The sequence below is a fragment of the Bufo bufo genome, chromosome 6, assembly GCF_905171765.1.
Source record: "Bufo bufo chromosome 6, aBufBuf1.1, whole genome shotgun sequence".
Lineage (NCBI taxonomy): Eukaryota > Metazoa > Chordata > Amphibia > Anura > Bufonidae > Bufo > Bufo bufo.
This window is the reverse complement of record NC_053394.1, coordinates 64,152,144-64,166,570: the sequence shown is the minus strand read 5'-3', so window position 1 is coordinate 64,166,570 and position 14,427 is coordinate 64,152,144. Positions and strand designations below refer to the sequence as shown.

Below are 14,427 nucleotides of genomic sequence, written 5' to 3'. Positions count from 1 at the left end.
TACAGATTCATTGTTTGTGGTCAGCAGACCACGGTATCATCTGTCTGATGATTTAGGTGTCTGGTCGAATAATCTTTTCACCTTGAGTATTTTGCTCATTCATTCAGTGATCTGTGGCACCTTTACATGGGAAGATTATCTGGAATGACCATTTATACTAAAATGTATTCAGTTTCTACATCAAGTAGTGATATGCTTCATAGAACTTTTAATGTAAATTGAAATATCGCTAAACTAGAAATCTGTATATACACACAAATAAATCATTTTGAAATTGCAATTTTATTTAAATTTGTGAAGCAAACATTTTGATCATTCGCTATTGCTTTTATACAGTACTTATCATCATTAACTGAGTTACAATAAATTTATGTATAAATCATATAGTAGATTATCCCTATGAGTAGATGCCACTTAAAGATGTATCCAATGAAGCATAAGGCATTAGATTTAGAAAATTTACATCAACTGAATTTGCTGCACTCCCTTTCTTAGATTTGATGTTTTTATTCAAGCTGTACAGGTCCGACCACAACATGAACCTCTTCATGATGGTAAGAGTTAACGGCTCTTTTGTGTCTTCTTATACATCCTTGGCTGCAACGAGAGTTGGCACTGCCCTCCTTGCACACCACTAGTTTGCACTGAATGTAGACATTGGAATGTTTCTTTAGAAAGCTGAAGGCATTGAATCCAATGCGGACTATGTGATTTGATGTGGACGGGTAGGTTCTATAATCAGGAACTCTGCCACACCTGAAATTACAAGAAACAATGTTAATGTGTATTTCCATAACATATAGAAAAAGAAATATATATTTTTTCTACCATGAAATTAATAAAAGATAGGTATGCTATCATACTAGCCCTTGCCATCCACAACCATAATGGAACATACGGTCATAGCATACACAATTACATAACAATATATAACACAATTAAATACATAATAAAAACTATATACAATGGTCGTACCCCCAGGTCTGGCGTAATACACACCTCCTTGGTGAAAGGAAGGCCATGCTTGTGGTCCCTCCTGATAGCCTGCCATCAAGTACCCAAAGCTGCTGATCCCCTCCCTCCCATTGCTGTGGAGAGACCAGGTTAAGGGGTTGCTCGTTACCCTATACTATCATATATCTATAATAGGGATCTAAAGTCAGTGGACCTCCTATTGTATAATTTCAGTGGTCTCAATATAGGGTATATACGGTACTGAAAATGCCTTATTGTATTTAAATTAATATATAACTTTTATTTATATCTAATAAAATAAGTGAGACAATGAGGTTAAGTGGAAACCTGCACTATAGAAGGGAGAGGGCGCTCTGGGTCTTATAGTTGCAGATTAAGCCTAGTGTCCTAGTCTATTGGGGGAATGCTGAGGAGGGACCCACTAATAAAGATCCTAGCTGTCCCTATGTACTGGCCCTACTTGGCCTGGTCTACTAGGGTGAATGGACCTCAGTGGCTGTAGTCGGAGCACTCGTCCTGATAAGGACGACCCCCAGCCTCAGGAACCTCGGGCCTAGGCTATGAAGCCCTGCGCTCTTACCTCACTACTAGATGTCCAATGTTCCGTTATCCAACGCGTTTCACCGGGTGTGGACTCGGCTCATCAGGGATATTGGTTTGCAGAGCAGTAGCAGTAGCTGTGCGTCTGTTTTCTTCATATGGCAGTGGCAATCTTTCCATGTTCCCGCGTCTCCTTTAAAGCGCATGCTCCTCCCACAATGTGCGTCATTGGTCACATGTCTGCTTCCTACGGAGACACACGTCACAAGGTACCGCCTCATTGAGAGTACGGGCTCGCAGTGCTCCGTCACTATCCGGAAGTGACATGTTATGTGGGCGTAATGAGTTGCCATGGGGATCTAACTCCGCGTCCCCGGCTATGCTACCATGCGGCAAGTCTCTGTTTATGATCGCTGCTGTAGCGATCTTGGTGCTGTCTGGGTAAGGGGACAAAAACGTGACTGTATCATTGCTGGTTAAAGGATACATATAATACTTGATCTCACTGTCCAGAACTATGCTCCGGATCAAAGATTATGTGATAGATATAGTATTAACTCTTTTCTGTCCAGATTAATGTTACCGGTCCTAGAAGAAACACTACTATCTATATTTAATAAGCATAGGTATTGTTGCTAAATATCCACGATCATTGATTAGGATTTACCTTTACTTGGGGTGCAGGTTAGATATAAGGACCTCTATAGAATAGTCGCTTCTTGTATGTGTAGTAAACAGATGTATAGTAGACAGATATAACAGTATAATTATATACATACACAGATATTTGTACACATAGCAGTCAAGTGTAACAGTATAGCTGTGTGTATATATAGCAGACAGGTACAACAAGATAGTTTTGTATACACACGGATTTGTTTAGGCTGAGTGGATACCTATAGACTGAATCCATCCCTGATGTAGTCGTCAGCTCATGTATATATAGCAGAGAGGTGTGTCAAATGCAACCTCAATGCCTGTAAATATAGTTATGTAGATATGTATACAACAATCAGCCCTCTCTAAATGGATACATGTATACCTGTCAGTATAGTTTAAATACACATCCACACAACTCCAATCACTCTGAATGGATACATGTATACATGCACATAGATTGGGAACATAGATCATGATGTAGGGCATTTGAGTACATAACTGTAATATTCCATCAATGCACATGAAAACTGTATATGGTATATATACTAATAGTATGCGTAAGTAAGTTTCCTAAGTATATATAGATATAGTCTGGTCTACTCTATTAGTAATTTTATAAGAATGGCTTATATGAGATGTACTCATTGATACCGTTAGGTGTCACTGATTTAAGTTTATAGATCCATCTTGTTTCTGCTTTTAGGATCATTTTATCCCAGTCTCCACCCCTCCTTGGTTTAGGGACATGTTGGATGCCTATAAATTTAAGGCAGGTGGTATCTCCATTATGGTATTGGTTCATGTGTCGTGCCACTGATGTGTCCTTTTTGTTCTGGATATCATTAATGTGGTCTCTAATTCGTCGCCTGAATTCCCTCTTAGTTTTGCCCACATAATCAAGAGGGCAGGAGCATTGTGCCAGATATACCACACCCATAGTGAGACAGTTTATGTAGTCACGAAGGGTGTATTCTATATGTGTAAATGAGCCTATAAACTCCTTTGTTTTAAATACTTGACTACAGGCCGTGCATCTTCAACACTTGTAGGTACCAGTGGGCCTCCTAGATAGCCAATTACCAGGGTTCAGAGGGGGCTGGTAGTGACTATTGACCAATCTGTCCCTTATACTTCAGTAGGTGGTAGAGGACAAAGATATAGGGGCAGAGGAGGTAGAGGTCGATCCAGAGCAGGTTATAGGTACACGTACGGTGAGGGTAACCAGACATGTACCACACAGGGATCAATACCTACCCCCTCATCATCAGCCTCATCCTCCACTTTTTTGGCCCAGGCCCCCACACCAATGCCTTACCAACTAAGGAACAAAGTGTAGGGGGAGATCCAGGATACAAGAAACAGACTAACAAAATGCAAATCATCAACCTCTCTTCCAATAGCTTATCCTCTAGTGATATATCCCTTCTAAGTAAAGGATTGTCATTTGTCCCTACAGTCAGGTATGACACTTTTGAATGGAGCAAAGATGTAGCCTTATTCACACGGAAATTGCTCTGGCACAAACATTTCCGCTTACAAGATCATAAAAATTATGGAGAACTCAATATGAATCCTAGGGAACTGGAAGCTACACGCACACTTGTTAATCTGATGGAGGAAGGTGAAAGAGATAGAGGGGAGGGTCCCTTCACTGAATTAAAACTAAAAAGCACTCAGATGCCGCCACCACTTCCAGATTCAAGTGTGTCCATCTTCCATAAACTAGTAACCAGGGATCTGGAACAAATTAATATGACTAGGAGTACATCAAACTTGAATAAGGAAGAATATATAGCCCTCAAAAACCTTGAAAAGGATCGCAAACTAATAATAAAACCGTCCGATAAGGGGGGTAACCTAGTTATAATGGATCAGGACATCTATAAAAAGATGTGCCTAGATATCCTACAAGACAAGGAAACTTACGAAGTCCTAAAACAAGACCCTGGTCCTCTATATCTTGTCGAATTAAGGCAAATCCTGATTAAAGGACTGAGAGATAAGCTGATAGATGAGACAGAAATGGACTTTCTCCTCCCAAAGTTTCCAGTCACGGCTACCTTCTACTCTACACCTAAGATCCACAAAGGTACCATACCATTAAAAGGACGCCCCATTGTATCAGGGGTAGGGAGCCTGGGGCAAAATACAGGCATATACATTGACAAAATCATTAGACCCTTTGTGGAAACACTGCCTTCCTACATACGTGACACTTCAGACCTCTTACTGAGACTAAGTGGCGTATGTATGGATGATCAAACGATGTTTGTATCGATAGATGTTGAGGCTTTATATAGCTCTATTCAACACCATCTAGGCCTCAAAGCAGTCGAAGGATATTTGTCAATGAGGGACAAAAGATGTTCTATGCATAACCGGTTTTTACTGGATCTGCTTAATTTCAGCCTCACCAGAAATTACTTCATCTTTGACGACCGATACTACCACCAGCTCAGGGGCACTGCGATGGGCAGTTCATATGCGCCGTCGTATGCAAATCTGCTCCTGGGCTGGTGGGAAGCCAACTATATCGGATCAGAAAGGATGGAGAAATGGCAAGACATGATAGTCCTCTGGCTAAGATTTATAGACAACATCTTTGTACTATGGAGAGGATCAGAGGAGTCTTTTATGGAATTCATGGAGACAATTAACAACAATGACCTGGGCCTCAGGTTCACTTTTGAACACAATCATGACAGCCTGCCATTTTTGGATGTCTTGATAGAAAGAGGCTCAGGTAATAACATAACTACCTCCATCTACCGTAAAAAGACGGCCACGAACAGTATGCTTCGCTGGGAAAGTGCCCACCCTTATGCCCTACGTAAGGGTATTCCCAAGGGTCAATATCTCAGACTCCGACGAAATTGTTCGACTATGAAAAAATTTAAGAGCGAAGCAAAGGATCTGAGATATAGATTCAGGGAAAGAGGCTACCCAGACGGAGTACTGAGGGTGGCTTTTGAGGCAGCATGCTCGAAAGACAGAGAGACACTGCTTATACCAAAAAAAGAGAGGAAGATGGAAAAATCCGCTCGTATCATTGGCACTTTTGATGACGCACACCAGCAAGTTAGACAGGTGCTATCCAGACACTGGGACATACTCAGAACAGACCCAGATCTGGAAGACATAATAGGACCCTACCCTCTAATAACATATAGGAGGGGCAGAAGTATAAGGGACAGATTGGTCAATAGTCACTACCAGCCCCCTCTGAACCCTGGTAATTGGCTATCTAGGAGGCCCACTGGTACCTACAAGTGTGGAAGATGCACGGCCTGTAGTCAAGTATTTAAAACAAAGGAGTTTATAGGCTCATTTACACATATAGAATACACCCTTCGTGACTACATAAACTGTCTCACTATGGGTGTGGTATATCTGGCACAATGATCCTGCCCTCTTGATTATGTGGGCAAAACTAAGAGGGAATTCAGGCGACGAATTAGAGACCACATTAATGATATCCAGAACAAAAAGGACACATCAGTGGCACGACACATGAACCAATACCATAATGGAGATACCACCTGCCTTAAATTTATAGCCATCCAACATGTCCCTAAACCAAGGAGGGGTGGAGACTGGGATAAAATGATCCTAAAAGCAGAAACAAGATGGATCTATAAACTTAAATCAGTGACACCTAACGGTATCAATGAGTACATCTCATATAAGCCATTCTTATAAAATTACTAATATAGTAGACCAGACTATATCTATATATACTTAGGAAACTTACTTACGCATACTATTAGTATATATACCATATACAGTTTTCATGTGCATTGATGGAATATTACAGTTATGTACTCAGATGCCCTACATCATGATCTATGTTCCCAATCTATGTGCATGTATACATGTATCCATTCAGAGTGATTGGAGTTGTGTGGATGTGTATTTAAACTATACTGACAGGTATACATGTATCCATTTAGAGAGGGCTGATTGTTGTATACATATCTACATAACTATATTTACAGGCATTGAGGTTGCATTTGACACACCTCTCTGCTATATATACATGAGCTGACGACTACATCAGGGATGGATTCAGTCTATAGGTATCCACTCAGCCTAAACAAATCCGTGTGTATACAAAACTATCTTGTTGTACCTGTCTGCTATATATACACACAGCTATACTGTTACACTTGACTGCTATGTGTACAAATATCTGTGTATGTATATAATTATACTGTTATATCTGTCTACTATACATCTGTTTACTACACATACAAGAAGCGACTATTCTATAGAGGTCCTTATATCTAACCTGCACCCCAAGTAAAGGTAAATCCTAATCAATGATCGTGGATATTTAGCAACAATACATATGCTTATTAAATATAGATAGTAGTGTTTCTTCTAGGACCGGTAACATTAATCCGGACAGAAAAGAGTTAATACTATATCTATCACATAATCTTTGATCCGGAGCATAGTTCTGGACAGTGAGATCAAGAATTATATGTATCCTTTAACCAGCAATGATACAGTCACGTTTTTGTCCCCTTACCCAGACAGCACCAAGATCACTACGGGGACGCGGAGTTAGATCCCCATGGCAACTCATTACGCCCACATAACATGTCACTTCCGGATAGTGACGGAGCACTGCGAGCCCGTACTCTCAATGAGGCGGTACCTTGTGACGTGTGTCTCCGTAGGAAGCAGACATGTGACCAATGACGCACATTGTGGGAGGAGCATGCGCTTTAAAGGAGACGCGGGAACATGGAAAGATTGCCACTGCCATATGAAGAAAACAGACGCACAGCTACTGCTACTGCTCTGCAAACCAATATCCCTGATGAGCCGAGTCCACACCCGGTGAAACGCGTTGGATAACGGAACATTGGACATCTAGTAGTGAGGTAAGAGCGCAGGGCTTCATAGCCTAGGCCCGAGGTTCCTGAGGCTGGGGGTCGTCCTTATCAGGACGAGTGCTCCGACTACAGCCACTGAGGTCCATTCACCCTAGTAGACCAGGCCAAGTAGGGCCAGTACATAGGGACAGCTAGGATCTTTATTAGTGGGTCCCTCCTCAGCATTACCCCAATAGACTAGGACACTAGGCTTAATCTGCAACTATAAGACCCAGAGCGCCCTCTCCCTTCTATAGTGCAGGTTTCCACTTAACCTCATTGTCTCACTTATTTTATTAGATATAAATAAAAGTTATATATTAATTTAAATACAATAAGGCATTTTCAGTACCGTATATACCCTTACCCTATACTAAATGGAATAAAACAGTCCCAGGCTGTGGGGTTAGAGTTCATCAGAGTCCTAGAATCCACAGCTGTATGGATACTCCTGGGATTGTGGCTCTAGATGCAAGTCACAGTAAGACAAAACCCAGGCTTGCCTTTTCTCAGGTCGTTTGAGTCCTAAAGGCAGGTGTTCACTTAAAACACTGAACAAGAGTGGATTCCCTATTTGTGGCTCTTACAGAAAGAGCCTCAATGAGGCACAAGTGACAGTCGCAACAGCTTTGGTACATTAAAATCTGTTCTTGGGTGCTCTTCTCCAAACACACTGCCTCCACCTCCTCCAGCAATATGGAGCACGTATGCTGCAGTGAAGAACCATGCAGACAATTAGCTTGCAGTTCCCATTCATTTGATAATGAAGATTACACTGTATAGTTGGTCTTTATTGCTAATGGCTGCCTGGCACCTTTAATGTACCTCTAAAAAGGGGCTGTTGCTGGTATGGGGTTTGGCTTGTAAGATGGGGGCACAATATGCATATTATTGCTGTTCTTACCTGCAATCTCCTGCAGGTTATTTGGCAGTAAACACTGAATATCAATCAGCTCTGGCATACCCACTTCTCCAACCCCAGCACCCTGCTGCCCTACAGGTGGGAGGCCTTCTTCTGCCATCTGCTTTTCCTCCTTTTCCACATCATCTAATATCGATGAGAATATATCATCAGGAACATCCAGCTCCTCCTCTCTCTGCATCTTGCTGACTTTTTTAGGACATGGAGACTCAGAATAAGTGTCCCTGCACTTTCCTTTTCCAATATTCTTCTATTAATCATTTTCACCAACACTGTCCCTAGCGCATGAGCTCTTGCCACGTCTCCCCCTATGCTCAGCTCACAGAACAATGGCGGAGACCGCATGGGATGAGGGTTTTATAGGGATTGCTATCTGTGGATTGGCTGGCTGCACAGCATTATGGGTGTTCTTGCGTTCAGATTTGTTTTGAATTAAAGTTTTCCTAAACTTCAGATCGAATTCCGCTTCAAATGCTTCACATCCCTCAACCCTACTTGTCGGCATCCTGCATCAGTAAGAATGGCCTTTTCAGTTATAAGTTTCATGATGATCTACGATGACTGCACTGAGAGATAATCATAATCAGTATTACTGTCATGGGGCTTAATCCTTATAAAAAAAAAAAATTTAATTGCCATAATTATGAAGAAAAAAAAGTAACATTACATTACCCGTTGCGAACGATATAATAAACATTTCTTGTGAAGTCAAATTCATCAGGGGATGCCACACAAGTATCTAGAAATACGACCAGGTCAGGTTCAGATGTGAGTAAAGCTGCTTGCAGGTATAAATGCTGATTAAGAGCCACATAGTATGGATACTGATTCACTGGATATATGTAATTCCAGGACTGGAAGAATGTCAAGTTAGCAGAAAAGAGGCCGTATTGGATAAACGTGTTCTTTATGAAGTCATCTGCAGAGTATATGCCTTCAACTACAGTATCTTGGTACATCCGGCATTTAAGAGTTAGACCTAGTTTTTTTCTGTAAACAACAATTGTGTCGGCTGAACCGGTGAACAGGGTATTTGTGTAAGTTATTGTGTCATTTTCGACCTGTTAAAGAAAAGGTAAAATGTAAAAACAAAACCACTTAAATGGGGATGAATTTGGGTCTTGTTATGGTGTTTTGTTTGATAGATAGATATTAGATAGATAGATAGATAGATAGATACCTGTTTTACTGTCAGACATCTTCCATAAGGTATGTGAAACTCCGCCCAACCTGATGCAACTTGAGGGCGACACTGCGGGTCATTCAAAAATATATTAGCTGAAGAATATTCCAGCGTTTGAAGATAGCTAAGTGAGATTCGAGCTTTCATGTATTCAGAATAGCAGGACAGACTGACTGTAACGAGAAAAACATGCATTTATGTAAGCTAGCATTTTGCTATATTTCATTATTGTAAACTAATGTAGTTATTCTAAGAAGATATTGGTGAAAACAGGCACCTACCTAGAAATCTGATTAACTTTTGTAACCTTAACCCCTTTAAGTCTAGAAACATTATGGGGAACTTTTTATTATTATTGCATTGTAGTGTGTTTTGGACTAAAAGTAATTTTTCCATTTGGTCTTTATTAAAATATTTTAGCGGTTTGCCCTCAACAGACTTCAGGTTTTCACTGACTTTGTAGACTGTTCTGCACACTTATTACTGATATCAGAGATCTGCTCTGACAAATCGATCTGTAGCCTTTACCTCTTCACTCCTGACAGCTCTTTAACACTCATTTAAGCTGAATTAATCAATTTCATTAATCAGTTTCAGACCATATAGCTTTCCCTATTTTTATATAATCAAGTGACAGATTATGTCAAAGATATGTGTACAGCTGACAACTGAGGTTGAGGTGGTGGGTTCTAGGAGGAAAAAAAGTAAAACTAGAGCTTCCAGTGACCATATCCACCCCCCTACAACCCCCTCTGCCCCCTTCCCCCATATAATCCACTAAATGGCAAACTGATTTTTTAATTTAGCTAAGGCCTCTTTCACACTTGCGTTGTCCGGATCCGGCGTGTACTCCACTTGCCGGAATTACACTCCGGATCCGGAAAAACGCAAGTGTACTGAAAGCATTTGAAGACGGAACCGTCTTCCAAATGCGTTCAGTGTTACTATGGCACCCAGGACGCTATTAAAGTCCTGGTTGCCATAGTAGTAGTGGGGAGCGGGGGAGCGGTATACTTACAGTCCGTGCGGCTCCCCGGGCGCTCCAGAATGACGTCAGAGCGCCCCATGCGCATGGATGACGTGATCCATGTGATCACATGATCCATGCGCTTGGGGCGCCCTGACGTCACTCTGGAGCGCCCGGGGAGCCGCACGGACGGTAAGTACACTGCTCCCCGCTCCCCACTACACTTTACCATGGCTGCCAGGACTTTAGCGTCCCGGCAGCCATGGTAACCACTCTGAAAAAGCTAAATGTCGGATGCGGCAATGCGCCGAAACGACGTTTAGCTTAAGGCCGGATCCGGATCAATGCCTTTCAATGGGCATTAATTCCGGATCCGGCCTTGCGGCAAGTGTTCCGGATTTTTGGCCGGAGCAAAAAGCGCAGCATGCTGCGGTATTTTCTCCGGCCAAAAAATGTTCCGTTCCGGAACTGAAGACATCCTGATGCATCCTGAACGGATTTCTCTCCATTCAGAATGCATTAGGATAATCCTGATCAGGATTCTTCCGGCATAGAGCCCCGACGACGGAACTCTATGCCGGAACACAACAACGCAGGTGTGAAAGAGCCCTAAGAATAAAATATGCTTCACATTATAAGGCTTTTGGCCCATAAACAACATTTATCACTTATTCACAGTATAGGTGATAAATGAATGTTCGCTGGGACCAACCACTGGGACCTCTCTCAATGACAAGTAAGGTTGTCTTGAGTCCCTGTTGGAGTGGGATGCTATACTTGACTAACCCTGTCAGCTTAATAGACAGTGAATGAAGTGTCACCTTGCATGTGTGACCCCCTATGCATTTCTAATAGGGGACTTGGGATCCCTGATTCACGATCAGTTGGGGTACCAGTGCTCTGTCCCCTTTAATCATACATGAAGTTGTTCATAGGCTTCTTTTCCCTAAATGAGGATACATTACCATTTTGGTTGTCGTTAACAGTAGAATAGTATGTTGAATAAAATTCTAAGCCTGCCTCTCTGTTGGCCCGCGAATAGACAATGCTGATGCTGTTCGATGAGGAGATGAACTCTCTTGTACGTGTTCTGCACAGATCTCCAATTAAAGATGATCCAAGAGGAGTTCCATCATATATTGACAAAGAAGATGAATTGCAGGACCGGGAATTCTTCATTCTGGTCATGAAAATTTCAGGAATAAACATCAGTATTGCATTTTTACATGCAGTAAGCACTTAGTTAATGAGAGCTAAAGTTTAAAAGCTATGGACAACTTTGGGAGCATTTTTTATTATTGCATTGTACTCATTGTGGGCTAATAATCCTATTTTGAATTGCATTATGAAACATTTTGAGTTCCTTTCTCTGTACAGCTGTAAAGGTCAGCGTGTGCGAACCCGCTTTCCTATGCGACCAACCTCCTCAGAGGGGGATGACTAAGTGTACCCCTCGTTCTTCACAATACCTCAGATAATGAGGATAGACTTTCCCGAGGGGTACACCAGGCCCTACCTCTGAGGGGGGTTCGAAACGCCAGAAAAGGAGGACCTGGGTGTGGACCCACTGGACTGGCCTTCAGATGGTGCTAGATGGCCAGAGTCTGAGGTCAGGGCAGGCGGCAAGATAGCAAAATCCGTAAGACAAGATACAAGGTCAGGGCAGGCGGCAGTAAGCCAAGGTTTGTTTAACAAGATGCACACTCACAGGAACTAGTCAAGACTAGGAACCACATAGAAGGAGGTGCTTTTACATACCTCCCATGCTGCATCACATAAGTAGGAGAGACAAGCCTCCACACACCCTAAATGCACACAAGGAACTCTGAGCCAAAGTGCAAGCTCTGCTCAGAACCAGGAGGGAGACACTGATGGCAGAGATTCTCAGTCACAGGAGAAGTCTCAAGTCTTGAGATTCTGTAGTAGCAGGCTCTTTATTGTTACTGTTTCCCATTAGGCAGCTCATCTGACAGCTCCTTATCTCTGATTTCTGACCTCCTAAACACTCATTATAGCTCAGTTCTTATCCTATTAATAATTATGTGTTTAATTTTTGACCTTCTAGTAATTTAGAGATAATGTTTTTTTAGATGAGGGCACAAAGTGAGAGCGAATGTACTGTTCACACAGCTAAATAGTTAACCCTTTGTGACAAAATGGCTGAATATTTTAAGTAAAGAACAACTAAAAAAATGATTTTTAGCCCAAAATGAGCCTTTGAATGAGCAATTCATGATTAATAATAAAGTGTAAAAAATATAAAAAAAGAACAATAGTTGTTCCAAAAAAGAGAAATATTCTAAATGTTGGACTGGTTGGGTCTACTAGTCAAAATCTCAGACCTAGGTCACAGCATTCATTTCAACTGAAATTAGCCACATATTGGTAGTCAACTTTCCATTCAAAGTTACCACCAGGAATGATTTATCCAGTCAAGGTCCTAGCTTAGCTCTGAATTTCATTGTATGCCTAAATGTCACGGCATAAAGGTGTTTTTTAGGGATAATTGCTTATGATATAAATGGGAGATATCTTTGCCTTATACTCACGTAAATGTTCTGAAGTTGAGATGAATTCTATTATTATTTGTGACACTGATGTACCAAACACAGGAGTCAGACTCTGAGGAAATACCGGAATCCAAAGATACGTTCCCATTTGAATTTCTCAAAATGCCCCCACATCGAACTGCAGAGAGTAAATATAACAGATTTCAAATAAAATAACATTTTATAATGATTTTATAATATCCAGGTTAATGTATTAAAGGGAACCTGTCCGCTTGTTTTTGTGAAAACTTTCTTCTGCTCAAGACAAATGCAAATTAGCCTTTTCCAGTGTTAGGAGTTAAGAATTTAGGTTGCTGAGGAACTCCTCACTAACTTAGTTCACTCCAAAGATTCTGATCATTGTACTGGATTACATCAGCCAATTCAAAGACACACATTGTTCTGATTTCAAGAATAGTTGTTACATGACAGCCATCATATTTATTTATTTTACGCACTTTTATAGCGACATATTCGATAGCGCTTTACAGACATTAGCATCATGCTAGGCTCACAATCTAAGTTCCTTATCAGCATGTATTGGAGTGTGGGAGGAAATCGGAGTACCCAGAGGAAACACACGCAAATACTGGGAGAACATACAAACTCCGTGCACATGTTGTCCATGGTCAGATTCTAACATAGGACCCATTGCTACAAACCACCAGTGCTAACCACTGAGCCACCATGCTGCCAATATTTACTAAGAAACATAATAGGAAGACTAAATATAATGTTTTATGGGGTTCCAGTAATTTACAGGTCTTTCCTGAAAATTTCTTAGTCACATCCCACAGCAAAAGCCATGGTCCACAGAGAGCTTCCAAAGCATCAAAGGGATCTCATTGTTAAACTGTATCAGTCAGGAGAAGGGTACAAAATAATTTCCAAGGCATTAGATATACCATGGAACACAGTGAAGACAGTCATCATCAAGTGGAGAAAATATGGCACAACAGTGACATTACCAAGAACTGGACATCCCTCCAAAGTTGATGAAAAGACAAGAAGAAAACTGGTCTGGGAGGCGACCAAGAGGCCTACAGCAACATTAAAGGAGCTGCAGGAATATCTGGCAAGTACTGGCTGTGTGGTACATGTGACAACAATCTCCCGTATTCATATGCCTGGGCTATGGGGTAGAGTGGCAAGACGAAAGCCTTTTCTTACCAAGAAAAACATCCAAGCCAGGCTACATTTTACAAAAAGAAGTCTCCCAAAAGCATGTGGGAAATGGTGTTATGGTCTGATGAAACCAAGGTTGAACTTTTTGGCCATAATTCCAAAAGATATGTTTGGCGCAAAAACAACACTGCACATCACCAAAAGAACACCATACCCACAGTGAAGCATGGTGGTGGCAGCATCATGCCAAGGGGCTGTTTTTCTTCAGCTGGAACTGGGGCCTTTGTTAAGCTAGAGGGAATTATGAACAAATCCAAATACCAGTCAATATTGGCACAAAACCTTCAGGCCTCTACTAGAAAGCTGAACATGAAGAGGAACTTCATCTTTCAGCATGACAACGACCCAAAGCATACATCCAAATGAACAAAGGAATGGCTTCACCAGAAGAAGATTAAAGTTTTGGAATGGCCCAGCCAGAGCCCAGACCTAAATCTGATTGAAAATCTGTGGGGTGATCTGAAGAGGGCTGTGCACAGGAGATGCCCTCGCAATCTGACAGATTTGGAGTGTTTTTGCCAAGAAAAGGTGGCAAATCTTGCCAAGTCAAAATGTGCCATGCTGAT

General features: G+C 41.5%; 1 protein-coding gene across 2 annotated transcripts in view; it reads right to left on the bottom strand.

Annotated features, from left to right (window-relative positions):
* Window positions 1-263: 263 nt before the first annotated feature.
* LOC121005933 (deleted in malignant brain tumors 1 protein-like) overlaps window positions 264-14,427 on the bottom strand; it is a 39,349-nt gene continuing 25,185 nt past the window's right edge. For both annotated transcript variants that reach the window (XM_040438779.1, XM_040438780.1), the window contains 5 exons: window positions 12,677-12,815; window positions 11,093-11,307; window positions 9,158-9,333; window positions 8,650-9,038; window positions 264-756 (listed from right to left, as the gene is read on the bottom strand). In XM_040438779.1, the coding sequence (XP_040294713.1) occupies window positions 507-756; window positions 8,650-9,038; window positions 9,158-9,333; window positions 11,093-11,307; window positions 12,677-12,815 (1,169 nt within the window). In that variant the 3' untranslated portion in view covers window positions 264-506. The remainder of the gene's footprint in view (window positions 757-8,649; window positions 9,039-9,157; window positions 9,334-11,092; window positions 11,308-12,676; window positions 12,816-14,427) is intronic.